Raw genomic sequence first — 27,677 nt, 5'->3', positions numbered from 1 at the left:
CTCTTTGTTCAATTATTTTGTGTCGTTCAAACTATTTAAACGTCAAAAGCCAAAACTTTCACACTTTAAAAATAGATTGCACACAAACTGCATATGTTGAACAGATTGAAGTTTGGATTTTATCCATAAACAGTAGATTAAACTGTTCAATTTGTGTAGATTTTGAACCTTTTGAAATCAGAAATTTTGTCATTGGTTTGGAACAACAAGAGGATGAGAAATTTATACATATACATATATATATATATATATATATATATATATATATATATATATATATATATATATATATATATATATATATATATATATATATATATATATATATATACACACACATTTAAATTTTTGGTTGAATTATCCCTTTAAGCCCCATGGACAGCAAATTTGGTTGTGAATTACTTAAAAATATATTCAGATTTGCACTTCAGCTTATAGAAACAACTAAAAATGACTGAAAAACTGCAGTGGAATTACGTATTTTGGAATTGCATTACAAAAAAAAACATTACAATTATTTATTTATTCATGTTTGTTACAAACCTGTAAGATTTTTTTTCTTCTGTGAAACAAAACAGTTGTTTGTACCTTTTTTTTTGCCCACAAAAGTCAACTGGTTTGTTTCTTGTTTGAACAACCTTTAAACATGGCTTTTTTGCTTGAATTGAATTTTACAGCCAAAGCTTTGCTGTCCAAAGTTGAATTTTGCATTTACCAGATTAAGAATTTCTTTTGGCAGTTTTGGACATGCTTTAGAAGGGATAGTTTACCCAAATGTATATTTAAAAAAAAGGTAACACTTTAGTTTAGGTCGCGATTCATGCTTTCAACTACTGGCTTATTACCTACTTATTATTAAGATGTTACCTGTTCGTTTGTAGTTGGTATGATCTTATTCTGCATCCCTAATCCTACCCAAAACCTAAAGCTAATTTCTGCTTTACTAACTATTAATAAACCGCTAAATATCCAATTAATTTAAGCTAGTAGTGTTAGTTTAATGGTTTGACAATACTGTGAATTGTGACCGAAATTATAGTGTTACCAAAAAACATCTAAATTCTTCAGTAGCACATTAAAGAAGGATTTTAACACCAGCCATTGTATTTGGAGTTATATAAAATGCAGGTCAATGGCTGCCAACACATACCTGTGGTAATAATGTAGTAAATAATGGCCAGTTTCTTGCACAGACCAAATGTTTTGCTATGTAAGACCTCAAAGCATTGCTAGGTCCTACTATACTAATAGTGTTCCTTGACCTAAAAAATCCTAAAACTTTTTTGACTAGTTCCCCAATCTCCAACACAATATTTGAAGGCCCTTCACACTGGATAGTTATGAACAACTGCTGAAAATCTTCTTTAAAATTCTACTGAAGAAAAAAAAAGGTTGCTTGTGTCAATATCCACAAATGTTCAATTCTGTGTGAACTATCCCTTTTGCTGACCCTTTATCTGTAACAACTGCCACTGTGCATTAAAGTAATGCTACACCATTTCTAAAACCCAACTGAAACGTGTCAGCAGTCTACACGCCACACACACACACTTCTAACTGAAGTCTGATTAACTCGTGTCTCAATGGAGTGGATCTGTGACTTACATTCACAGGCCTCAGCACTCCGTCTCCTTACTCTCAATGCGCGCCTGTCTCTTCAGCCGTCTCTTGTGTGATGGCGTTCCCTGTTCGGTGAGGTCCTCGAAGGACCTGGCAGCTGTGCCGCTTAGCCGGATGCCTTCCTCCTCGTCTGGGTGAAAGGAGTCTCCGCTGGGGTCCTCCTCGATTGTGGCCATTCGCAGCTGATCCGCTTTGGGTGCGGCGGAGAGGCTGGAATGGCTTGGGCCGCCGAGCGTCTCCTGTGCCGGTGTGGAGCCGGGGCCTGTAGGGGCCATTGAGAGCTGAGGTCGTGCTGCTGCTGAATGCACATGAGGGGCCTTGACGATGCGGATGGGCGCCGATTCCAGACTGCTCAGTATCTCTCCGCTCTGAACATAGAAGGTTGTGATGGGATCAGTGAGGGATTGATTTACATCCTGCATTATTAGGGATGGGCAAGAGTACTCGGAAGTGACAGCAATTATTGAATATGAAAGTACATTGTCTGTGCATCATAGGTTTTGGCATATTATTATTAAACCTTTTTTTGACTGGTCCTCCATCGTCCGACACAATATTTGAAGGCCCTTCAGTTCATATTAGATAAAAGACTTCTAGTATTAATTATGAATGATTACAGCAGTATTATTAGTATTAGTAGTAGGTTCCATGCACAAGGATGTTCATATTTGGTGGCTCAATGACATAATAGATTGAGAACTGCTGATATAGACTGACAACAATGGAAGCAAATGGTTTCTTTAAAATAATTTGAAACATTTGACATCATAAAACCTTGATGAATTAACAGCAAGACAATATTTATATAATATTTAAGATAATTTTTATAATAGCTGATATATTTAAAAACCTCTTAGCAAATTTAGGGTAATAATAAATAATATTTGACATAAAATGTTTTGAAACATTAAAGGAATAGTTCACCCTGAAAATTCCCTTCACTTGTTCCAAACCTGTTTGAGTTTCTTTCTTCTGTTGAACACAAAATAGGGATGCAACAATTAACTGATTTCACTATTAACCGCGCTTGAATTCATCACGGTTAATTAATCGTAAAGACTACTCAACACTGCGTTTCTGCACAGAACGAAACTGCTTCAACCAAAAGTTGTCAACTGCGTGCTGTTTAAAGTTCCGAGCATGTACACCGAGGCGAATACCCACGCTCACGAATGGCTAATGGCTGATTTTAACAATGTTAAAGCTGCTACTTTCACATATCCCATCTTTTGCGCATGCAAGTTCGTTATTTCCAATGGAGACATGTGGCTTGTATGCGCATATTGAAGCGACTCTTGGGCACTTTCCAGGCGCACCTAATTAAAAGAATGCCGCAAGCTCACCACAAGTCACGTGACAAGAACTGACCGATCTGCTTCATACATTGAATGGAATATACACTTTTCTACTCCAAAAAGAAAAATAAAATACAAAATGTAAACACCAAACTATTTTGTAATATAGTTAATAAAAAGAGCCTTTTAGGCTGAGATTCAGCAGCTGTTGACTGCATTTGTTCCCTTTTAAAGGGAAATACCTAGCTAATATGTAGCTTAGATTTACATTAAACAAACAATATTTTTATTCATGTATTCTTATTTTTTTATTCATTCTGTCATTTATAGTCAGTTTAAAACTATGACTTATGTTTAAAAGCCAAAAAAGTTTAATTATTATTAAATTAAATTATTTTAAGTCCAAAGATAAATAGGCTATTGTTTGTTTTTTATTATTATTTTGTGCTGTATTCATTGTTTACAGAGCAGCAATAAATAACACTTTAAAATATAAAGAGTTCTTATGTGATTTTCCAATCAAGTCGTGTTTTAAATTAATGAATGCATAATAATCGTGAAACCGTAATTATTCCTCAGACTATAATCGAACAACCAAAATCTATAATCGATGCATCCCTGACACAGAAGAAGATATTTTGTTTTTCCTATTATGGAAGTCAGCTTTCTTCAGAATATCTTCTTTAGAGTTCAACAGAAGAAGAAAAAAGGTTTAAAACCACTCAAGGGAGAGTAAATAGTGAGTACATTTTCATCTTTGGGTGAACTAACCTTTACCACAATTTGTTTATCAACTTTATTGAACTAATTCTAATATCGAGCAAAGCAGAACATAATCAAAATAAATTGTAAATCAATAAGCAAAAAAGTAAGTAAATTATATATATTTTTTGCATCTGTCAAGTACGAGCCAATCTGATGCCCATCCATAACATCAACAGCATGCTACACTTTATACAAATGCAGCAAAATATGCAACCAAACCAGTGGGGTCCATTCACATATCCTGAATCAAATCAAATCAAATAAAGAGACGGGCATCCGTATAATATGCAGTATCAAGAGTGTTTCAAAGCCGTGCATTTAAAACACTCTAGTACTGAACTGCATCCATGAAAAAGAAGAAAAAAATGACATCAACGTTTGAACCGGAAATCGGCACTGAATGCACAAGACAAACAGGACAAGCTGAACTAAACTCAATCGGCCCACGTGATACCCGGCACTCAGGGGAGTACAGCAGTGCGGGACCCTCACTCACCTGAATTAAGAGCTCTACTACACACCTCCAGCACCATCTGCTGCAGTTCATAAGGGTCAGAGCAAACAAGCCACAAGTCATACATGTGCAGCCACGCTCGCCCACACTAGCCTGATATACAGTAGAACACACCATACTAACTGGATCAGCAAGTTATTAGGCTGCTTTAGAGTAGGCCTGGGGGGGAAAAAATTAATTAATCCATTTAAAAAAATTGGTTGATTGGATATTTATTCTCAACAGCTGTGAATCCTTTTTTTGGCTATGTTCTGTATTCCAGGGGTGTCATTCGACAGATGTTTCTATATAGCTTTTCTGTGCACTGCATTGCTTACAAACATTAAAGGGTTAGTTCACCCCAAAAATTTTTATTATGTTATTAATTACTCACCCTTCATGTCGTTCCAAACCCCCGAGAGCTTTGTTTCTCATAGGAACACAAATGAAGATATTTTAGATGAAATCAGAGAGCTTTCTCATCCTCAGAGCAAGGTCCTGGAGTCATTCAAAGTGCAGAAAAATACCAAAAAAAAGCGTCCTCAAAACAGACCATGTGCCTTCAGGGGATTGGATCAGAATATTATCAACTTATGAGACTACTTTTGTGCACATGAATAAAATATGCATTTATTCAACAGTTTCTTCTCCTCAGTGTCAGTATAGAGTGTGCGTTCGTGTGTCATACTTGGTCTCACATCTAACGTATTACCTAGGGTGCACCTGTGGTTTGTTTCAAAGAGAGGAAGTTACACGTCATTGAACAGGGCTTGCAACATACTGACACTGAAGAGAAGAAATTGTTAAATAAAATCAGCACTTATGTTTTCTGTGCACATAAAAGTATTCTCATAGACTAATATTCCAACTGAACCACTAAAGGCATATGGTCAGTTTTGAGGATTTTCTTTGTATTTTTCTGGATTTTTAACAAGTCAGGAACCAGAAGGAGCTCTCTGATTTCTCCTAAAATATCTTAAGTTGTGTTCTGAAGACGAACAAAGGTCTGAGGAGTTTGGAACAAAATAAATAACACCTCTGTGTGTAATTAATAGCATAACTTCCATTTTTGGATGAACTAACACTTTTAAGCAGCAAAGAAATATAGATGAGCGCAAGGAATGAGCGGAACGTGTTTGAGGAGTCATTCAAATAACGTAAATGAGAATGATGAGCACCTTTCTGTGCTGCAAACACCAATCGCAAAAAAGATAAGAGCTCAATTCACTTCACTTTTGAGGCTTATTGCAACTCGAATGATCAAATATATACAGTTGAAGTCAGAATTATTAGCCCCCCTTTGATTTTTTTTTTCTTTTTTAAATATTTCCCAAATGATGTTTAACAGAGCAAGGAAATTTTCACAGTATGTCTGATCATATTTTTTTCTTCTGGAGAAAGTCTTATTTGTTTTATTTTGGCTGAATAAAAGCAGGTTTAAATTTTTTAAAATCCATTTTAAGGTCAAAATTATTAGCCTCTTTAAGCAAGAATTTTTTTTGAGTCTACATAATAAACCACAATTGTTATTGTATAACTTGCATAATTACCCGAACTTGCCTAGTTAACCTAATTAACCTAGTTAAGCCTTTAAATGTCACTTTAAACTGTCTTGAAAAATCTCTAGTCAAATATTATTTACTGTCATCATAACAAAGATAAAATAAATCAGTTATTAGAAATGAGTTATTAAAACTATTGTTTAGAAATGTTTTGAAAAAAATATCTTCTCTCCATTAAACAAAAATAAACAGGGGGGCTAATAATTATGACTTCAACTGTACATAAATGTCAAAATGCCCACCTTGCTGAATATTCATGTAAACTATCAAGTCTAAAGTGAAAATTATCCACATATAAGGTCTTGAAATAGCACAGTTCATGCTGATAATATTAAATAATAAGAACAAAAAGGTAAAAATGCAGTGTTATTGGCTGAGTATGTTTTATAGCTTTATTAAAACAATGTGAATGTATTGTATTTATTTAGAACATATGTATCCGTGTGTCTATATATAATAGGTTTTGTAAACCTCTCTTTTATTCAAATTATGACTGCATTGAAACAGAGGGCTGGATTCCACAGTAATGTTATTGAAGTAAAGTTTTCACTGATAATTAAAATACTGACTCACTGAATCAAATCGAGAATCAAAATGAATTGAGAGTTTGTGAATCAGGCTCTAATCAAATTAGGACATCAGAATCGATACTCAACTCCACTTTTGGGTTCCGGATGCAGGTTTAGAGTGTTAGTTAGTTAGTCTGTTAGTTATCAGATCATCGCTGCATGAGAAAGGAGTCTATTGTGGAAACTGTAGTTTTGTATGACAGAAGGACTTACACTGGGGTACATCATTTTGGTGTTTTCCTCATATTGTTCATCCAGTCTCTTGTCCTGTTAACAAGCAAAAAGAAACAAGCACTTTGATGTCTTGTATTTAAGGGGCTTGTTTAGACAAAAATTAATCAAAGTAAAGATGTTACTTATATACAGTGGTTGTCAAAAGTGATGTTAGGCCTAGGAAAATGACACTTTTTGACAAAAAAAATTTTCAGTTAAAAATCATATTTAATATAATGATTTCCACTTTTCAGTAGTGTTCCTCATATGTTGATGGTTTAATTAAACTTGTAGGGTCATTAAAAGAGAATGTTTAGCAAATATTTTCTCTAGACCTCACTTCTGGCCGGTACTGTAAGTGTAGACACAATTTCTGAATGTGAGAGCAATAAAAATTTGTCTGCTACCCAAAATTCTATTATATTTCTGTTTTGTTTCTTACAATGGAACAAACTAAAAATTTTATTAATTATAAATGTTATTAAAATATTAGAAATATCAAAAATGATCAACTTTAAAATATAATAATAATCACCAAATATATATAAATACCAAATATATACATATACAATTTTATAAATGTGTGTATATATGTATATTTATACAACAGTTCTGTCTGGTTCTTGAATCTGATTGGCTGATAGCTGTGCAATATTCTGCCAGTAACAGAACTCGTACCGCCTCTTCACCCTTCACCCTTGTGTATTACTCTGCACACATACATCAACAAGCAGAGGACACTCTACAGTTGGACACATTTGCAGCTGTTGGACAACATAATGTACTTTTGAGGCTTGTTTAGTCAAGAATGTAGTTGTTTAGATTGCAACTAAGCAGTTTATTTATAAGGAAAGTGCCTATTTTAAAATATTTATAATTTCTGAGAGAGAGATTGCGTCGGCGGCCATTAGCCTTGTCTTTGAGCAAAGACGGTTGATGATGTTCATCCACAAGATGGCGACAGAGACGCATAATAAGCCCTAAGAGAAATACAGCCAATTTCAAAAAACAGCTGATCAAATCATTATTAAACAGGTAAATTACTTCCTAAGTCGATCTCTCTCTTTTGTATGCTGTAGTGCTGTATTTATACCATATTAATATTGCGATCTCCTGATTGCAACAGAGAAATACTGGGAGATATCTGTAGACTGATCGCAATCATTCAAACACTAGCTTTAAACATTTTTCTGATGTCAGCTGCAGATGTGATGGAATGGCGGAAGAAAGTAGTTCCTCTTACAAAAGGGTTTTGAGACCCTCCGTGTTTGATTTTGTTTTTTATATACACGATTGTGCTATCGATCTGTTGTATAAACGCAATATCACATTCCTAGCAGTGCCATGTAGGTGTATATCTGCCAATGCATACCTCCTACCAGGGCCGATATATAGCCACATCGCACTGCTACTCATGTGTTATTGCTCATATATACACACATTTATATAAATGACGAAAAAACATACAAAATTACTGCACATTACATAGATTAATATAATTTTAAAAATCCATAATTCAACATATAAATGAATACTGTGAGTACTTACTAGTGCTTTATTAATATCACTGAGATAATATTGTAGTTTTGATTAATGGAGTAAATTAGTGGAACAATTCTCACCACACAGTGCACCAGTATGCTTATAGGAATCCAGAACAGCAGAGAGAAGACCACCACTGATCCAACAATATTGTCAGCCAAGAACTTCCCTGAACATTCACATAAAACAGTCACCGTTGTCATTTACAAAATATACAGGAAGAAGCCAGTCATCATTAATGATTCACTCAATCATCTCATTACCAAAAGTGTTGATGTCCAGTTTGTCTATGAAGTCCCATAAACGCTCAATGACATCTTGGACTTGTTTCATGCATTTGCCCTGAAATGAACAAGACCACAATGTTTATGAAGGAGTGAATAGAAGAAAGAATTCAGTCCGATTAATGATCAGACAAAAAAAAAAAAAAGTGCACTCACAGCCCCGTCACAGAAGCCGACGGTACAGGGTTTGCCCTTGCGCAGGTAAAGAAATGAACCTCCGTTTGAAAAAGGAGTACAGAGCTCGTCTTTCCTACAGCACACTTTACATGAGTTCTCCGTCTCTGAAAAACACCAAAGCAAATTGACTGAGTCAGCACTTAGGCATTCATAATGTCAGGTAAAAAAAAAAAAAAAAGATTTTATTATTAGCAGGTGTGTTTGTAGTATGTTTGGCAGCAATTTCAGTGTACATTGTCAATCACAAAGAATTTGAAATTCTAATATTTTCTGCAGTTTCTGTTTAGATTCACTGAAAATATTTGATTAATTTGAGCCTTTTTCAATACATCTCATATTATTGGATAGTTGTCACAGGGTCTGGATTTACAGTACTATACATTTGGGGCCAGTAATATCGTTATCATTATTATTATTATTTGAAATTAATATTGCTAATAAGCAAGGATCCATTAACAACAATAAAATTAATAGTAATGATTTTTCTGAAATTTTGATCAATAAAAAAGTACTTGCTCAACATTTGCATATACTTCACAATGCACCAAACCACTTAAAATAATCTTACAGATTACTTAAATAATTGATCAAATATAAATGATAAAATGAATACCTAATAATGAATGTCATCATTTTATTGTTTTTACAGATTTTCTTACATTTATATGACATTTGCCAACATAATAGCAGTGTTTTAATTTCACAAGAGTTTAGAGATCAATAGCTATGTTTCCATCCATGTATTTTTTTGCGCATTTTTGATATGCGCTTAAAAAAATGGTTGATGGAAATGCAAAGTTTTAAAAATGCACATAAAAAACATATGCGCATAACTGAGTGGTATAAACTTTTTACTCTGTAAGAAAAGATGCGCATAAACTGTGATGGAAACACTTTTACCGAACAAATTCCACCATGCACATTAAAAAAAGTCATATGCCTTCCCTATAGGAGATCATGTGATCATAAAAACGTGTGCAAATAAACAAACCAGCAGGCTAAGCACATTGTAAAACATCTAAATTGTTGTTTTGGTCATTCTAAAATGCCTTAAACATTTCAGTATTAGTGTTATTATATTATTTATGACTTTCAGAATCAAGAGCGTCTGTGCTTCACGTCTGACGCCTTCAAACGCCACCGCGCGCTCACTGTGTGTCAGGATTGCCTTTTAAGGCGCAAGTGCTTTATTAAATGAAGAAAAGATTCACGCAGCAAATTCCGTGTTTAATGTTGATATGTGGCGCCAGTTAATCAGGAAGTGACGATTTGGTTCTCTTTGACAAGTTGAATGGAAATGCTGCTTTATTCGCACATCTTATGCAATATTCCTGGTTTGCACATAAAGTTAATTCGCATTTTTGGATGGAAACATAGCTAATGTTCAATAACTTAAAAAAGCTCTAAATGACAATATTTTATTTGGAAAAAAAATGCTAGCACCTGACAGCAGTCAACATTTAAAGTGGATTCAAACCATTTATAAAGGGCACCTTAAAAGCCAAATGTGTATCAAACAATACTATTTTTATTAATAACATGCATTATAAATATATTATTTCCATGAAAAACTTTATTCCAGTCCAGATAGATTAAAGGGCCATGGAAAAATTCTGCACGACAATAACTCTTTAAGGTATTTACATGTTTACATTTGGAGAAGAGCATTTACAGCACATCTTTCAGTCTATAAAATTGTAGTGATATTAACGTACTGTAAACTTAGTAACTAAATCATTTTGACTAAAGTATATCCTTAAAAACTGAAAGAGTACTGCTGACGACACTAACTAACTTTGCCTCTGAATAAACAGAAACAAAGAACACTGATCACACACTTGCCAAATCTGTAGTGACAGGAAAATCAACATGAACTGGAATCGCATCTTTTTTAAAAGGAGACGAGCAGCAAATACAGATTTCACCATTTCCAGATGCGAAAAGCTCTCGAGTAAAAAATGTTCCTTACAAAAAAAAACAGTCTTCGAAGCTATCATGCATATAAATGAAGTTGCACCTCATACACAATAGTGCGCGCTGATTGGCGGTCTGGAAAGACTTAGAAGTCTTTCTCATGAACTAATGCTGAAAGCTCAAAGATGTCACGTTGTACTGGCCGGTACAGATATCCAGTCTCCCCACTGGAAGTTACATAATGATCTCATGCCCTTGACGTAGCTTCAAAATTTCTGTTCAAACAGGAATTTGCTGGAAAAATGTAAAAATAACTAATTTTCACTTATTTGTGATATATATGTGTGTCCTAATAGTGTTTTTAGCAGCGTGGGACATACATATGACTATCAACATCTAAAAAAAAATGTGTTTTGGTGTTTTGTGACCCTTTAAGATCTGTGTCTATGCAGAATCTGAAGAAATACTCACTACAGCAAAAACTGTGAACTAGCCCCAGTCATATGCTGAAAGCAAAGGATTTTTTTAGATATTTACCATTGCAGGCACAGGACTCCAGATTATGCACAGCCTCACAAAATGGTCTGCACTGGCCGTTCTGGCATCGGCCCTTGTCCACACACTCAGTGTTATCATCCAGGTTACCCGGAGTGGGGCATTCACTGCTATTGCCTGGAAATACATAAATACATAAAATCTGACACAAGCTAAATTAATTTATATGAACTAACATTAATATTGTGAAGCATTATGCTATTAGCTGTTTTATTATTGGTTTTTTTTTGTAAAGTGTCATCAGCCTTACCTGTGCACTGGGACGTGCCCTTGCAGGTGGCAGTGATGACCTCCTGACAGATCTTATCTGCACTTTCAAACCTACAGTTCTTGCAGCAGGGGCTGTTCCTGTCACTGAAGGGCACAATAGAACAAGAGCACAGCTAAGAGCAACTATAGACCATTTTGAGGGATGTAAACAAAAACAACGGTCCCAACAAATTTCCTGTTAACATTTTTCATTTCTATAGCTTCCGAGAATCCAAAAAGGTCCACATATTGATAAATAATGTTATGACAGCTGTTTTAACATTAAGTTATGATTGAATTGTCCCTTGTTACAGTTAGGAAATAGTTTGACAAGCAGGAAATGTTCATGGGCCAGTGACGTCACCATATTGAAATACCATATTGGTCTATAGCTGAGTTTACACAGTCAGGCTTATACCAGGACATGCCAATATCCTCAAAGCTCAAGCAGCGAGACCAAAATCCTCAGAGAAGAATAAAAACTATACAGTATGCTTACTAAATATCTTGATTCATAAATGCACATTTTAGTCTGTTAATTTGTCTTATTTAATGTAAAAACATGAAATGTTAAATTCCTACATGTCGTTCACAGAGTATAGTATTTAACCTTTTTTTATTTATAATGTACTGTTATCTAAGGTTGCATTTACGTTGCAGATCTTGATGGACAATTCTGATTTTGTGACTGTCTCCGATTTTTTTGATGACCAGCTTACATCATCTTTTAAAAGTGACCCGTATCCGATTGTCTGCATTTACACTGCACACGGCAAACGCACAATGACCAGAAGAAAACAACAACATAAAAAAAAAAAAAGAGGCGCTGGCTGACAGCTGATAATAGGATTTCATTTTTTAATTCTTTTTGACGCCTTGTTTTACTATAGTTTATGACAGAAAAGTCCTCATTTGACCTTCTTTTAATCTAGGCCTTTTAAAACCAGCAGACATCTTAATGTAATGTCCATGACATGATTTATGCACCTGATGTATGCAAGAGTCTTATATTAGTTTATATTGGTTACTTGGCGGATATTGCACTCTCTCTTGTTAACATGCTTAAATACTCATGCTACATGACAATATAAAAGCTTTTTAGTCCTTGTTTATGAGATTTAAGGTTTGTAACTGAATAAGGTTTGGGACTGAAGTCTGTTCCGAAATGAAAGCATCAGAGTTGACATCATTTGCTACAGTTTTTAATGACGCGCAACTCGCATTGACAGGTGAAAATCTGATCTACCTGCTAACACTGCAGACACGAGGGCGCATATCAAATTCATATCAGATAAATTTCCACATTTGAACAAGGCCTGAATCTGATTTGAGTAAAGTCCTGCTTACACGTACGTGAGCCAAATCTGATCAGTGCCACATGGGAGTCGGAATTGAGTCTCTTGAACCATGCAGTGTAAATGCAGCTTAGGTGTTGGGAAGGTTGGATGTAGCTACATTTCTTATTTCTTATATATCTTATTTTATTTATTGTAACAAACATATTACCCCTGAGTTAATGTTTTTTTTTTTTTTTTTTCCTCGAGTTAATTCTTTGTATTGTTTATATGTCGGTAACTGATGTAATATTCTGACATCTTTTCACACAGAGATTATACAGAAGGTTGAACTGCTCAGTGATGCTCCAGAACCCCCCAAAAAATACCTGCATTAAAAAATAAAAAAAAGGTAAATTTTAATTTAGTGTAAATGTAACTTATTTTGTCTTCTGAAAAAAGCCTTACAATAACGATTTTCCTTATGAAATAATATTTCCCTAGAGAAAAGCCATTTTTAAAGCTTGATACTAAAATAAACAGGTAATGATGGATGTTTTTCTGATCTAAAATACTGTCAAAGTGCAAATATTTAGACAATACCAATGACAACTTGGGCAGATATTAACTCCTATTGGCTGTTGTTATTTTCCTATCTTTTCTCTACTCTCGTCATTAGTTTTATTATCAGCTCGAGGTTCACCTAGCCAATAGCAGACCAGCACCTAAGTAAAGCCTCCATCTGACTGGTCAAATTTGAACAAAAATTGTGCATATAGCCTCGTGGCCAGTACGCAGGCATATAACACCATTAAGCTTTGGGCATCCTGAGTTCAGCCCAGAATATTCATTTCGGTGCATCCCTAAAAAACTAAACTATTTAATGCACCTCTCTCTGATATGAATATTACCTATATTATTATTATTTTCCAATGTGTTGTGCAGCCCTAATACTAATATATATGCTTTTCCCCCAAACATTTCCACAGAGCCCATACAGGAATGATAGAAGTAAATTTAATACATTTTAAGGTCACTCTCCATACATTTCAAGACCTCATCCCCAGTATTAACCAGTTACGTCAGCAACACTTTAACTTACATTTACTGTATACATTGTTAAGTGCTCTGACTTAGATGAATAAAAAGGGCAAATTGGCCATCATTAGCTCTTGTTTTTGTTAAGTGGAGACACATATCACATCTTTATTTTGAAGCTCTTTAAAAAGAAACAAGTATGAAGAAAATCATTGTCAGTATAGAGACGTCTTGCTCTATAATGCAGCAGTTAGTGAGCACGTAGATGATAACAAATCCAGAAGAATGCTAATTCAGTGCAATGAGTAAACTCTATTTTAATATAATCAAAATACAATACAAAATGTATTACCTTGGAAAACAGCATTTAAAATTTTTTCATACTTTTTAAAGGGCCTTAATTATGACAGCAATTCTAGTCCAAAAATAATCTAGCGCACCGGTGATGTTTACACACGAGCAGTGAATTTTTTTTTTTTTCTTATTTTTATTATTATAATTTTTTTTTATTTTAACATTTTAACAGTACAAAAAATATACATGCCTGGAGTTAGGTAGAAATCAAATACAAATATACAGAATGAATTTAATAATCAAATAAATACATTGTAGAATTTCCAAAGTTTTAAAGTTTCTTATTTAGATATAAATATTTCTAATATACAAGCACATTTCAGTCATCAATACCTCAAAAATTGGTTTCTTATTAGTAAATTTACATTTATGAATATACATTTTTTTAGCAAAATATATAAATTAAATAAAAACAATTTTCCTCCTTACTAGGGTACATAGTAAAGCCAAAAAGTAAATTTTTCCACAACAATGAACCTCACCCCATAAGTTGACTAAGTATGCACAATGCCAAAACAAGGTTAATGCAGTTTCCTCATATTCAATACAAAAAATACAATTGACGTCAATCTCACTTTTAGATTTTTGTAAATAATGTTTTGCTGGATAAAATCTGTGGTGAAGTTTATAAGTTTATAATTTTTTCAATTTAATTTCTGAAATGATATTTCTGTGTTAACAGCCACACATCTTCCCGGCAAATCAGTTGACCCTTTAATAAAGACATCTATTAAGATTAAATATAAGTTACAGTAATGATTTCTCTTTGGAAAAGGGTACGAATAGCTCTATTATTACTTTTAGTATTTATTGTAGAATAAGTTTTGCCAACATAAGATTTAGTAATATCAAAAGACGATGCATCAGAAGCATGGTCTTAATTAACACACCTGAAAAAATTGGATAACAGCTGAAAACTCTTGTTGTGTCATTGAAATTTTGTAATAAGAGGGGAATTCGTTGTAAGAACAGAGTTTACCTTCTTTATTATATAACTGACTAACTAGATTAATTTTGTTGTCAAACCAATAAAAAAAGAGAGAGAGAGAGAGAGATTTGGCACGAGCTGAATTGATCCACCGCGAGGAAACGGACGCTCGTGAGCTCGTTGTAAACCCACATGCGATTAACTTCCGGAAAAGGAGGGAAACCAATAGCGTTAGAGATAACAATTAAACCAAATCCCGCCCCAACACTGACAAAAAGTTTCACACGAGCAGAGAGAAGAGCCAGTGAGAGAACTGGTCACACAGGATGTGAGGCATAACCTCACTCGCGAGAGCATATATCATGTGCCCAGATGATGATGTGCGCGCGCGTGGCTTTACACAAAGCTCATAAGCGTTGTTTTCTCACGGTGGATCACTTCAGCTCATGCGTGAACATCACCTGTGCGCACGAGCACTAGTTTTCCTCACTTGTAGATCTGTAATCTTCTCGTGGTTCACTTTTTCTCACGCGTAAACATCACCGGTGCACTCTATTACTTTTGGCACAGAACTGCCATCTTACTTAATTGTCTATAAATTGATTTATCAATCATTCAAGAAAAATCATTCGAGAACCAAGACCACTGACAAAGTGAGATGTCACAATGTGATCTAAATCTGGACAAAGCTTGATGTTGAAAAATAATTAATAAACTGCTTTATCACCGTTAGTTTCTTTACCTGCACTGAGCCTGTTTCCTAAACTTGCACTTAGATGTGCAGCAGGGGTCATCATTGATATGAAGGAGTCCAGGGTCACAGTCTTCATCCTCCTCCACACGCGAGTTCCCACATAGCTTACTGCTCCTCTCCTTAAAGCACTGACTGACCTTGATCCTTAAAGTCTTGCTGACCGAGATCTTACTACAAGTGGAGAAGCGCTGAGGAAATAAAATCAATAAATGAAGGAGTCGTACAAGACAAGCAACTAGACTATAAAGAACATCCTCAAAGCAGAATGAATAATACCTTGTTGTTCGCATGATCTCCGCTGACTGCAATAGGATACATAACATATTTGCCGCCATGGTCGTCACTGGGCGCACAATTAGCGATATTGTCTGGATCATGTTCGGCTCCAAAGTTATGTCCGAGCTCATGAGTGGTTACAAGATCCGCTTCCTGGAGAGACAAAACATCACTATGCTGCCTGCTGCCAAAAATATGCAGAATGCAGGATATTTAAAGCAAACCTTAGTCAGAATGGTTTTCCCATAATTCATGGTGCTTGTCAAGCCAGTGTTCAGATAACTGGGTTTCCTGGCAGACTGTGATGGAAAGTAGGCTGCAAGGTGATGTGAAAGTGCAAGGTCAAGCGCGAGTTTTGAATAATGCAATTCAATTGATGGATGAGATGCTTACGTCTAGGGCAGAGTCCTCCTAATCCTGGTTTGGATGGCGCCACGTATGCAAGACCCAGAGTGCCATCATCAAAGTCCTGATAGGTGAAGAGATGGGCAAGGCAAGCCACAGAGGCATTGTCTGCTATGTCATAACTGAATTGCTAAAAGAGAACAAAAATAAAGATGAGAATGTGAAGTTCTGCTTGAGGGCTTTCTGCAAAGTGTGTTTTTGGTGTCTGGTTTATGCCTGTCAAGAATAAATAAATGGACTAAAAGAGCCAGAATTAGGTTCCGTTCTTAATCAGTGATTCATTTAATCATTTTTGAATCGTACTTTATTGATCACGCCCTCTTTAAAGGTATAAATAAAAATCCAAATTTTTTTAAAACTAAATCTTATGGACAAAAGGGACGCTTTTTTATTTGTAAAAACATTCAGTGCATGAAACCCCTGCATCCTTTGAACATAAATGAATAATAAATATAATAAATAAAAGATAAAAACTTTACAACTTTACATAAAAATGTTGATCTTAATTCCATTGTCCAGTCCGAATCCTCAAATCACTGAGAAGGCACAATCACCTATTGAGTCTGAAGTGCGAAATCAAAGTAGATTTATTTTGGACTTCTCGAGGGGAAATACTGATGCAGCAATTAGGATAAATATGTGGTTGAAAACACATTGGACTGAATTGCTTAGTGCTAACACGTGTTGATCTCCGACTGTGATCATTCATAAATTTTCATAAGATTTGTGAATGTTTTATTTCATGTGTACAATCGTTAATGTTTTTAAATCACTTCATTCTATTCAAAGCAACATGTATATCTTTAAATTATTAAAACTAGATTGAAGAAACAGATTGGCTGTATATATTTTTTTCTCTGCTGATGGCCCACGCCCTCCTTGCAGTGCCTGTGCTCCCCCACTTTGAGAACCACTGATTTAAACTAAGGCATCGTTTACACTAGTAAGTTTTAGTTTTAAAACGGCGGTTTAGAATGAAAATGATCCACGTCCACACTGGTGTTTCACCCAGTGTTTCTTAACAACTCTTGCTGAAAATGCACATCACGAGACCACGCACATGCACACACATACACAGGCATGCGATGCAGCATATGTGGACGTCTGAGCTCCAGGCAGTCATCTACCCAGATGAGAGCTGTGCACGTCAGACCGTTCATTAAGGATCAACCGCTGGATGTAATCTCACTATAGTTGTTAAACGTAATATTTAATTCATCCTGTTTTCTTTCCAACGACATATTCCCCGACTTTTGAATCTATTACTCAGGTAATGCGTTTTGGCTGAGCGCAAAGATAAGTTAATATATTAATAAGCATGTACACTGATTCGGCACATTTGATTGATTGCTTGCATTTATTTCCTATAATGTATAAACTTATTGTACATTATACTTTTTTTGGCCATTATTGATTATTAAAACTGATATTCAGCAAAAGAGATGGTAGGCCTATGTTTTGTATTTTCATTGAGAATGAAAGGAGGCAGTTCTGTTTTAGGCTCTGTTTTGTTAGAAATATGCATACAGTGAAGATGACGCTCATATAAATATGTAGCACGATGCCCTAATATTTTAGTGTCTGTTAAGCTGCTAATATCAAAATGAAAATAGGCAGTTCCTTAAATCATGTTTTTATTTTATTGTTAAGAAAGTGAAACAACGTAGTCAGGGTGTTGTGAATGAGGTTAAAAAGTACACTGTTCCATTAGAAGATTTACCCGACAAGTTTGTTTTCCATATCAAACTTGCAATATCTGAACTTAAAAGGAGAGAATGCAAGACTGAACTATGTGTAGGCTACTTAATACTGAGGAAAAAGCCCAAATCAGAGAGGTGAATGTCTGCTGCCCCGCCTCCGTTTTCAGATGTCTCTGTTTTCCCCCCATCCACAATGAGACGGAGCAGTAGCATTTTCAAATGAAAACAGCCTTTCCCACGTTTTCAAAAAGCTCAGTTTTAGGCACTCGAAAACTCCAGTGTAGTGTGGACGGATGGCATAACCAGAGCAATACTGATACGTTTTAAAACTAAACGTATTAGTGTAAACGAGGCCTAAGCAAGGGACCACTTTTTATAAAGGCATGACTGAATCACTTAGTTTGTACAAAAATATTAATTCAGGAACAAAATATCAAAGTTGGTGTGAAATGCTCAAGTGTTTTGCCCCAAACTTTAATGAACCGATTTTTGGTTCAAATTCTGTTATAAGAGTTATAAACACACACAAAGAAAATTATATTGATGTTCAAACTGTTAACATTAATATTGGCGATCACAGTGCACAGGTGTTTGATGTTTGATGGGGTTTTTTTTTGTGCAGGAAAAAACTTTAACGCATACCCTCATGATACATGTGAAAAAAAATTCTAATACCCTTCTTCTCATTGCAATCTTTTAGTTTCAATTCATTTCGTTTTCAATTTCAGTCTGTAGTCAAAAATTACATTTTGATATTTCAAGGGAAAATGCCACTTACTTCCAAAAGCTTCTTTACATCCCACACACCATCTTTTCTTCCTGTTGGGCTGCCGTCCATGTTGTAGTGAAACTCTCCAGGGGCAACTTTTGTGGGGTCCTTGTTTATGATTATCTGTGGGCATATTTCCATATTAGATTACATTTATAGAGCCCACTGAACTTTGAGAAGTTATGAAAAGCTAATAAAAGGCCACGCATTGAGCACTGTAGCAAAGTTGAAAATGCATGAAATGAATTTTGTCACAATGGGAAAAAACCCAGATTTTAACAGACACTACTGAAAAGGCCAACATTAAGCCACACCTGGAGGTTGCTACAATCCATGTGACAAAATCTGGAAAGTTTGGTGGTCTGACGAATCTAACATTAAGCTCTTTGTGTTGGAGTCGAGTCAGCTGCTATGACCCTTTGGTTTGAGAGTCACCAGCTCTACCAGTGATCAAGAATATGAGAGTTGCTTTGGGACAATCACTTAAATGTGTATCTTTCTAGCAAATACTTGAATAATGATCTTATCGTGTCTTTCCATGCAGTTGAAATGAATTGGCACCTGAGGCTTTAAGCTTATTAAGGCTTTAAGTATGCGAAAGCATAATAAAAGCATCATCTGATGCCATGTTCTGAGCTTTGTGTGAGAAACAGACTAAATTATTATTCGCTGATAACCTTAAACATCAGTGAAATGTTAAGAGTCAAAAAGTTGTGTGATTTGTGAATGAATCGTTCTTGTGGATAAATGAACCATTTCTGTGATTTAGGCGAAAGACTCAATTTGAAGAATCAGACATAGTTGTTGATTTCATAAACAAGTCATGTTTCAGTGTAAAATATTTCAAGATTTAATGTAGTGTGCAATAGAATGGTAGTTTAAGCATACCTGCTGAATCTGAACACCATAGCCTTTAAAATCATCATCCCAGGATGTGTTCCTGTAGATATCATCCACTCTGTCTATCAGCTCGATCTAAAAGACACAAAACATATCAATTCAATAGATATTTATCAATTTATCTTTAAGAGGATTCAGCAGCTGAATAAATTTCAGTCCTTATTTCCTTACATTGTTGTTGTTTTTTTTTTTTTTTCATATACTGTAGTCTATGAAATAATAGTGAATAAAGTTTTCATCTCTCTTTAAACTAACAAAAAATAGTATCATGCCACACATACCATATAATACAAGTGGTTAGAAGTTTGGTGAACCAAAATTGGATTCATTAAAAAAATAAATAAATAATAATAATAAATAAAAAAATTGTGACCTTGACTTACACTTTTGACCCCAATTTTCACAGAAAAAGCACATAAGAGGATCGTTCTGATGAATCAATACATTAATTAAAAATGACACTATCAAAACTCCAATCAAAAGTAGCTGTTTTTAATAGTTAAAGTAATAGTTAATAAAAAGTAAGTTTCTTCTGTAGAGTTAACTGTAATTTAAACTGAACTCTGGTCATCAGATGAAGGTCAGAATGGCAGAAGAGTGTGATACTCCTCAATGTTTTGACAAACACAACAGCTATATTCACCTCAGAGAAGAAAGAAAATGGATAGTACTTTGTGTCACATTTCTATTTATCTTGATTTATCATTATTAATTAATTATTGTCGGTTTTAGCAAAAGTCTTTGAATCATTGATAAATGACAAACTAAAACAATATTTGTCAGTGAATAATATTCTTCAGGATTACTAGTCAGGGTTCAGATCGGGACACAGTACTGTTACTGCAGCTACACTAGTCTTAAATGATATCACATCCTCTTTAGACAGGAAACAGTCCTGTGCTACTCTATTTATTGATTTGTCCAAAGCTTTTGACTCTGTAGATCAGAAACTAATGTTACAGAGACTTAGGCTTTTTAGTTTTAGTCAGCCTGCTCTAAAATGGTTTGAAAATTATTTTTCAGAATGCACTTAATGTGTGACTGTTGAAAATTATAATCCATCCTTTCTTAACGTCAGCACTGGGGTTCCCCAAGTATCTGTTTTAGCTCCGTTGTTATTTTCTATTTACAAAAAACAATTTAGGTCATGGAATAGACTCAGCTAAAATACACCTGTATGCAGATGATACAATAATATATACAGTGGCACATTGCTGAAACCAAGCTGTACAGTATTTACAGAATGCTTTTCAAGTATTACAGCGTATGTTGCAGGGTTTAAAATAAAAAAATTAAAATTAAAAAAAAAATAATACATGCATGCAGCTGCTACTCTACTTAGAAATCTAGATTCTGTTTATCATGCAGCAATTTGCACAGGCCCAGACTAACGGAAGCATCACTGTATTTCATAAGATTCCTTAGATTGGTTATCCCTATATCAAAGGATAAAATGACATTTGTACCTATTTACTTTAAAGGCTCTCTTAGGTAAACTACCATCCTATCTTTCTAATTTGCTAACATTTCACATAAATAACCAACACACTAGATTTGGTTCCTGTATTCGGTTAATAGTGTAAAAAGGTATTGTCAGAACTTGACAAATGTGCTTTTTCCTTTTATGCTCCAAGGGCTTGGAATGACCTGCAAAATCAGCTTAATCTTGACACACTTCCGACTCTGAGTACTTTTAAACTTTTTCTGTACAACGTCTTAAAGGACACTTGTAATTGTTTTTTATGATCTGAACTTTTTATGAATGGTGATTTTGTAATTTTGTTGTATTGTTTTCTATGAGTTTTGTGTGAAACTTTATGTGCTGCCTGCCGTCTTGACCAGGTCTCACTGGAAAAAGAGACAGTACTGTCTCAATGTGATCTCCTGGCTAAATAAAGGAAATAATAATAATAATAATAATAATAATAAAATAGGATCTCTAACAAATAAAACTCTCAATTTAAGTTTGTTTTTCACTAAATGTTATAACTCCATGAACAACTATTTTCTAATCTTTAATTAAAAGCTTAATGCTTGACATTATTCACTATTTTTAACTGACAACATAAGCATATTTTTAATTGCTCCATTTGTGGTACTAAAAAGAAATAGGTATATTTAATTTAGGGGTGGAATAACCCTTAAATCTGATATCATATTAGAGTATGTATTGACCTTATTCTTTATGTAGAACTCTACTCTTTTGCACAGTACAAATACAATGATAATCCCCCTGCATTGCTCACCAAGTAGTTAAGTGTGGTGCTTTCCTCCGCACGGCCCATGTGTTTGTAGAAGCGATGATCTGCCACTAACAGCAGCGTGCAAGTGTTCTTCTTCTGGTCATGTGTGGATCTCCTCTCTCTGTTGTGAGGCTCTGCTTTTCAAAGATAAAAAAAAGTTTCTAAACCCGTGCACTATGATATACAAATTGATCTAGTAATGAAATAATCATTCTGTTAATGTAAACTCAAAACAATCAATGTTCACTATTCTACATAATTTAAAGCAACACAATAGGGATTTTAAATAATTTTTGATAATGGAGGACAAACTAAGCAGAAGTTACTATAACTGAATTAATATGTTTTGTCTCCAGACAATTTTCACATCTTGTGTCCGCAGGTCACTGCTGGGTGAACACATGCCTGAATGGGTGGCCTTTGTCTGACAAATGTATAACTCCTACACACCCTCATTCAGTAACATCTTGCTCATCCTGAGCATGTGATGAGCACTGAGTTTCTATTGTCTGTTAAGCTGCTATCAGAACCAGGGCCTAAAAATGACACTTTCCAAATGCCAAACGTGAGCAATATTAGTAGTAAACGTAGTTAATGCTGCTAAACTGCTGTGCGTTTGAGTCACTTGAATGTGCATTTGAAAATGCAACATGCGCTAAACATCTTCACAAGTTTGTAATTGAAATTGTTTGTAGATACGTCTTCAATTAAAATGCATTACAAAAACCTGAAAAGGTTTTACAGTTACTTACCTCCCATTTTTCAAAGTACTATGATATTACCTTTGAAAGCAAGGGGACGAAAGTGTTTGTAATTTTACTGTCATAATACAAATGTGATGCAATTTTTTGTTGTTATTACAAAAATGGAAATTAATATTATAAATTACAGTTTAATAATATTATAATGATATATAATTTGAATCAATATTTACAATAGTATTACATTGATGATAATAATAATAATAATAATAATAATAATAACAATAATAATAATAAAAATAATAATAATAATAATAATAATAATAATAATAATAATAATAATAATAGTAGTAGTAGTAAAACGCATTTAGAGTTTTTAAACTAAAATTATGCACATTTAATCTAACAGCAGGTGTCGCATAATTCTATTTTAGAATCTGTCTAACACAAAATGGTTGGGAAATCAGAAAAGACAAGATTTTAAAAATTAAATTTCCTACAGTTTAATACTTGATTTGCTGGGTCTAAAAATAGGGGTCATTAAATAAAAATGGGTTTAAAAATAGGATTTTAAAGAGATCATGTCTTTTGTCTCTTGTTGTCAGAGTAACCAAGGTACAAGCTGTAAAGGCTCCGCCCTCTTCTGGAGGGGGGAGGAACAGCAGCTCATTTGCATTTAAAGAAAAACACATGAAAACTGTTTTTTTTTTTCCTCCTGTTTAAAAAAAGTATTATAAATGAACTGTGAGGTATTTTTAAAACTGATGAAACTTCATAGACACATTCTGGAAACACCTGAGACGTACATTAAATCTTGTAAAAACAATCTAAAATTATAAGTAACACACCCTCATTCATTTCTTCTGTCTGTTCAGCTGCTCTTGCCTCTTCTGGCAGGAGCTCTTGGGCATCAGCGTTCACATATCCACACACTTTAGGTGAAGACAGCCGACTGATGTTCTTAATGTCCTCTGAACGGTACACTAGTAAACGGCCATCAGGAGGCGTCTCTGTAAATCGCCACAAGGGCTAATATAATAGACAAGACATACTCAGTAAAAATGCACTTGAGAAATAAATATAAATTGCTTGAAAGTACAAATGAGTTAAGAAACATGCATGAACAAATCACCTCTACATTATATTCAGTTTCTTCAGTAATAATATGGGCTGAAAACTCGTCCCCGTCTATGTGTGCCTGTACACGCGAGTGCTCCTCTCCTATTGGGACAGCAAACAATGATGTGTCAATGTACGATAATGAACAAACAAGAAACTTCAGTTCTCAATGAACTCATCCTGTGCCTTACCTACTACGTGTCCTTTAAAGTAATTCTGTAACTGAACATCAAACTGGTCCTCTTTTCCATTCTCGTCTACGAATACAGCTCTGAAGTTGTCGGTGAAAAGTTGTGTGTTTGTTGTCAAGTACAGCTTGAAGTGCCTTTGAAAAAATATACAGTAATAAATTGAGTTAGTGTGGTGAAACTGTAACCTAAAAATGTAAAGGAAGAAGCTGTTTTCTGGTAAATTCAGTGTTTGCGAAGTTTCAGTCACAAATCCCTAGAGGCCCGAAGCGGTCAAACAAAATTAAGTTTACCAAATGCACAAACGAGGACAAAAATGCAAATACAAATGTTATATTTCTGTAATTAAAAAATACAAACAAATAATAAACTAATTAATTAATTAATCATTTTAACAAATACATGCAGGATTCATGCACATTTTTACTACAAAAATTCCAGGACTTTTCCAGGATTTCCTAGTCAGTTTTCATGACCTAATGCTTCATGTAATGTCTACATATGCGTGGTAAATCATAAGAAACGTTTAAATTTATTACAGCATATCATAAAACACGCAACGGTTTCTAAACAAAATAGATGATGCTTACACAGCACTAATAATGTGAGAGCATGTTTTTGGCCAAGAAAACAAAAGAAGTAAAAACAACTAACCTCCATTGCAATATACAGACATTTGTCAAACTAATTTTAGCTAATCTTAGTAGTTTGTTAAACTAGTAATAGTAGGTAAAACTACTTCTATTATTAAGCCGTGATCATACTGCACTTTTCGCTCCATTGACTTATATTCATAGGCATGCGAATGTGGCAGACCAGAAACGCAAGCACGTGTGACAAGTTTCGCATTTCACTGCATTCGAAAGTTTAAGCTTGGTGAATTCTTACCTGCGAAATCACATCAAGTGATTGCGTGAGACCAATCAAAGATTATTTGAAATAAGAAATCGCACACTTTTACTAATGTCAAATCCTATTGTTTAACCCCGCCCCTTTTCGCAACGCTGTACGACAGAATTTTGCAAGCACAAGCTCTAGTGTGACCGCAGCTTAAGTCGCGTTGGACAAAAATGTCTGCTAAATGACTAAATGTAATTTCCATGACTTTTCCAAAACCTTGTGGGTTTTTCTGTGTTTCTATAACTTTTCCAGGCCTGGAAAATGCCATGTCAAAATTCCATGATGAAAAGAAAAAACAAATAACTATAATTCAGCACAAATATACAATAAACAAAATAAAGATAAACATAATTACATAAAATAATACATCATACATCCAAATAATGTATTTTATCATAAATTTTACAGTTCAGAAAATAATATAATAACAATTAATATCATAACATCATATCATGTGATCTGCCCTGAGGATCCTGTCAGCTTTACCTCTGTAGTGCTGTGAAGCTGACCAGCCGCTCCACATGTGAATGGGCATCAGTGTCTCTCTTCCTGACAGAGTGCAGCTGGAGTCCTGATGCAGGCAAGACCTCAAAATCTGACAGCAGAGAGTTGAGCGCATCTGCAGCAAGTAATATAGATACATGTTTATTTCCAACATTGCAACAATATTCAACACACACACATTTAAGGCGAGGCACTGAAGATAAACACCATTCTACTGTTGAAGTCAGGATTATTAGCCTACCTGTTAATTGGGTTAACTAGGAAATCACTGTATAAATGATGGTTTGTTCTGTAGACAATCGGGAAAAAATATTGCTTGAGAGCTATAAATATTGATCGTAAAATGGTTTTAAAAAATTTAAAACTGCTTTTATTCTAGTCAAAATAAAATAAATAAAACTTTCTCCAGAAGAAAAAATATTTTAGGAAATACTGTGAAAAATAACAAATTTTTAAACATCATTTGGGGAATATTTGGGGGAAAAAATTCACAGGAGAGCTAATCATTTTGACTTTAGCTGTATTTGCCTGTTAATTTTGAGATTTTAGGTTATGATAAAGTTTATTTTAACAGTTTTTTTAAAAAAAGGCTGGTAGTCAAAATGAGTTTGTTCTCCAGCACTGAGCAATGTGTAACAATGTGTAACACTTACACCTAAGTTTACAATTTCTATTCACACACACACGCACACACACACACATACATACATACACACACACACACACACACATATATATATATATATATATATATATATATATATATATATATATATATATATATATATATATATATATATATATATATATATTCTGGAGGTTATGTTCATACATGTTTTGCCTGATTATACAAACATTTTCTTCTACAAAAAAGGTGAACTTATCCCCCTGGCTGTTCAGGATATTTCCTGAATTATGGAGTGATAAAAACAGATTTCCAAAATACCCTCTGCAAAATAGAGATAAAGTAGGTTTTATATTCGGATATTCACACATTCTGCTTAATAATATAATTTCAGAAAAGTATTTTTTGCAAATTCTAAATTGGGAAATTATATTAGCAGCCAATGACTACCAAAGTACAACCGTGTTTACAGTCAATTAGACAGTGTTGATGTTGTTTTGAAGTCATACTTGCATGCTAATTCTGATTGAATATTCAAATTAGCGTGTTAGGCAATATAAGAAGAGTCAAATGAACGAATGTGCGAATATAAAACCAACTTTACCTCAATCTCTGCAAAACCCTTTGACTCAAGAATTTTGAGCCTGACTTCACTCAATTATCATATTTCTGTGCTAGAAATGTATGTGAAATGGTACAGATTTAACGAAACTGCCTGATCTGTGCATTTAAATATAACATTTTATATGAAAACACTAATACAAAATGATATCCATTCTTAATGTACACAATCAATTGGGGAAGTAAGTTAGGGTCATAACTACTTAAACAAATAAACTTCAAATATTACTTCATCGATACTACTGACTCTTGGTTTACTTACATGACAGTTCACTGACAGTTTGCACTACAATAACCATGAACACAACATCCTTATATTTACATTCAATCAGCAAACACAAACAACAACTTCCATGTTTAAGGAAATGAACCAACATAAGCAGTCACGACTGAGCCAAAACAGGAAAAGGAAGGAAAACCGAACTCGTTGATTAAGACAAATCCCATTTAACCCTATTTTTAAAAACAATATATTTAGTTTAAAGCTATATTTTCTTGCTGAACACATTTAAATGGATTTCTCGTAGATACTCACCAAACTCTTGAAGCTCTTCCTCATTTCTCGATACTTCTTCAACAGATACTGGTTTTACCGCACAATGGGCAAACAGTGGAGCCAATAACACTAAATAAAATATGAAAGGCTTCATTCTGGCGATGCAGCATCACTTCTGGGTGTGAAGTCCTCAGCTGTCAACATCTAACGTTACTGTCCGCTATTTACTAACATTCGCGACCGCTTTTTGTATCGCTTACTAAACGCCCATGACAGAAGACCGCTTTAAATATCGATGTTAAGAGGACTGGACACTACTGACAGGTAAATATACATGAATCTGATGTTTAACAGCGCGAGCCTGTTTAGCTGCACTCACCTACTCTAACTTACACCCACATCTGCGTGAGATGACAATCTGAGGAAGAAATCAACCGAAATTCACTTCCGGGCGAGGGTTGAATTCCACACTAGTGCTTGGTTCCATTTGTAAAGGTTCATCCCTATGTCCTAAGCACTGCTGAGGGTCCCTCTGAGAGAATTTAGCATGAGGTGAATCTTTCCGAATTTAACGCAGTGTGTGACACCAAACAATTTCCCTGCTCAAATGATCATGGTTCGAAGTGTCCATCAGAAGTAACCTT

At 34.5% G+C, this 27,677-nt stretch overlaps 1 protein-coding gene across 1 annotated transcript; it reads right to left on the bottom strand.

The window, feature by feature from the left end:
- Positions 1 to 336: 336 nt before the first annotated feature.
- On the bottom strand, positions 337 to 27,556 carry adam17a (ADAM metallopeptidase domain 17a). The gene is made up of 19 exons (XM_056476915.1): positions 27,073 to 27,556; positions 25,274 to 25,406; positions 23,891 to 24,024; positions 23,713 to 23,801; positions 23,429 to 23,609; positions 21,883 to 22,013; positions 19,625 to 19,711; positions 18,746 to 18,859; positions 16,256 to 16,397; positions 16,087 to 16,178; positions 15,863 to 16,015; positions 15,575 to 15,774; positions 11,240 to 11,343; positions 10,972 to 11,106; positions 8,500 to 8,624; positions 8,323 to 8,401; positions 8,140 to 8,228; positions 6,518 to 6,571; positions 337 to 1,988 (listed from the first exon to the last, which is right to left on the bottom strand). Exons 1-19 carry the CDS (start codon positions 27,185 to 27,187, stop codon positions 1,617 to 1,619), a joined length of 2,529 nt encoding a protein of 842 aa, XP_056332890.1. The 5' UTR covers positions 27,188 to 27,556; the 3' UTR covers positions 337 to 1,616.
- Positions 27,557 to 27,677: the final 121 nt, after the last annotated feature.

Source organism: Danio aesculapii, chromosome 17, assembly GCF_903798145.1.
Source record: "Danio aesculapii chromosome 17, fDanAes4.1, whole genome shotgun sequence".
In the NCBI taxonomy this organism is placed as follows: domain Eukaryota; kingdom Metazoa; phylum Chordata; class Actinopteri; order Cypriniformes; family Danionidae; genus Danio; species Danio aesculapii.
This window is presented reverse-complemented; position numbering and strand designations above follow the sequence as displayed.

Excerpts from the sequence above, each read along its gene's own strand:
- adam17a (XM_056476915.1), bottom strand. The coding sequence starts at position 27,187 with ATGAAGCCTTTCATATTTTATTTAGTGTTATTGGCTCCACTGTTTGCC. Across the intron at positions 25,407-27,072 it reads GGAAGAGCTTCAAGAGTTTG|ATGCGCTCAACTCTCTGCTG; the intron begins GTGAGTATCTAC and ends TACTTGCTGCAG. Across the intron at positions 23,610-23,712 it reads AAACTGAATATAATGTAGAG|CCCTTGTGGCGATTTACAGA; the intron begins GTGATTTGTTCA and ends CTATTATATTAG.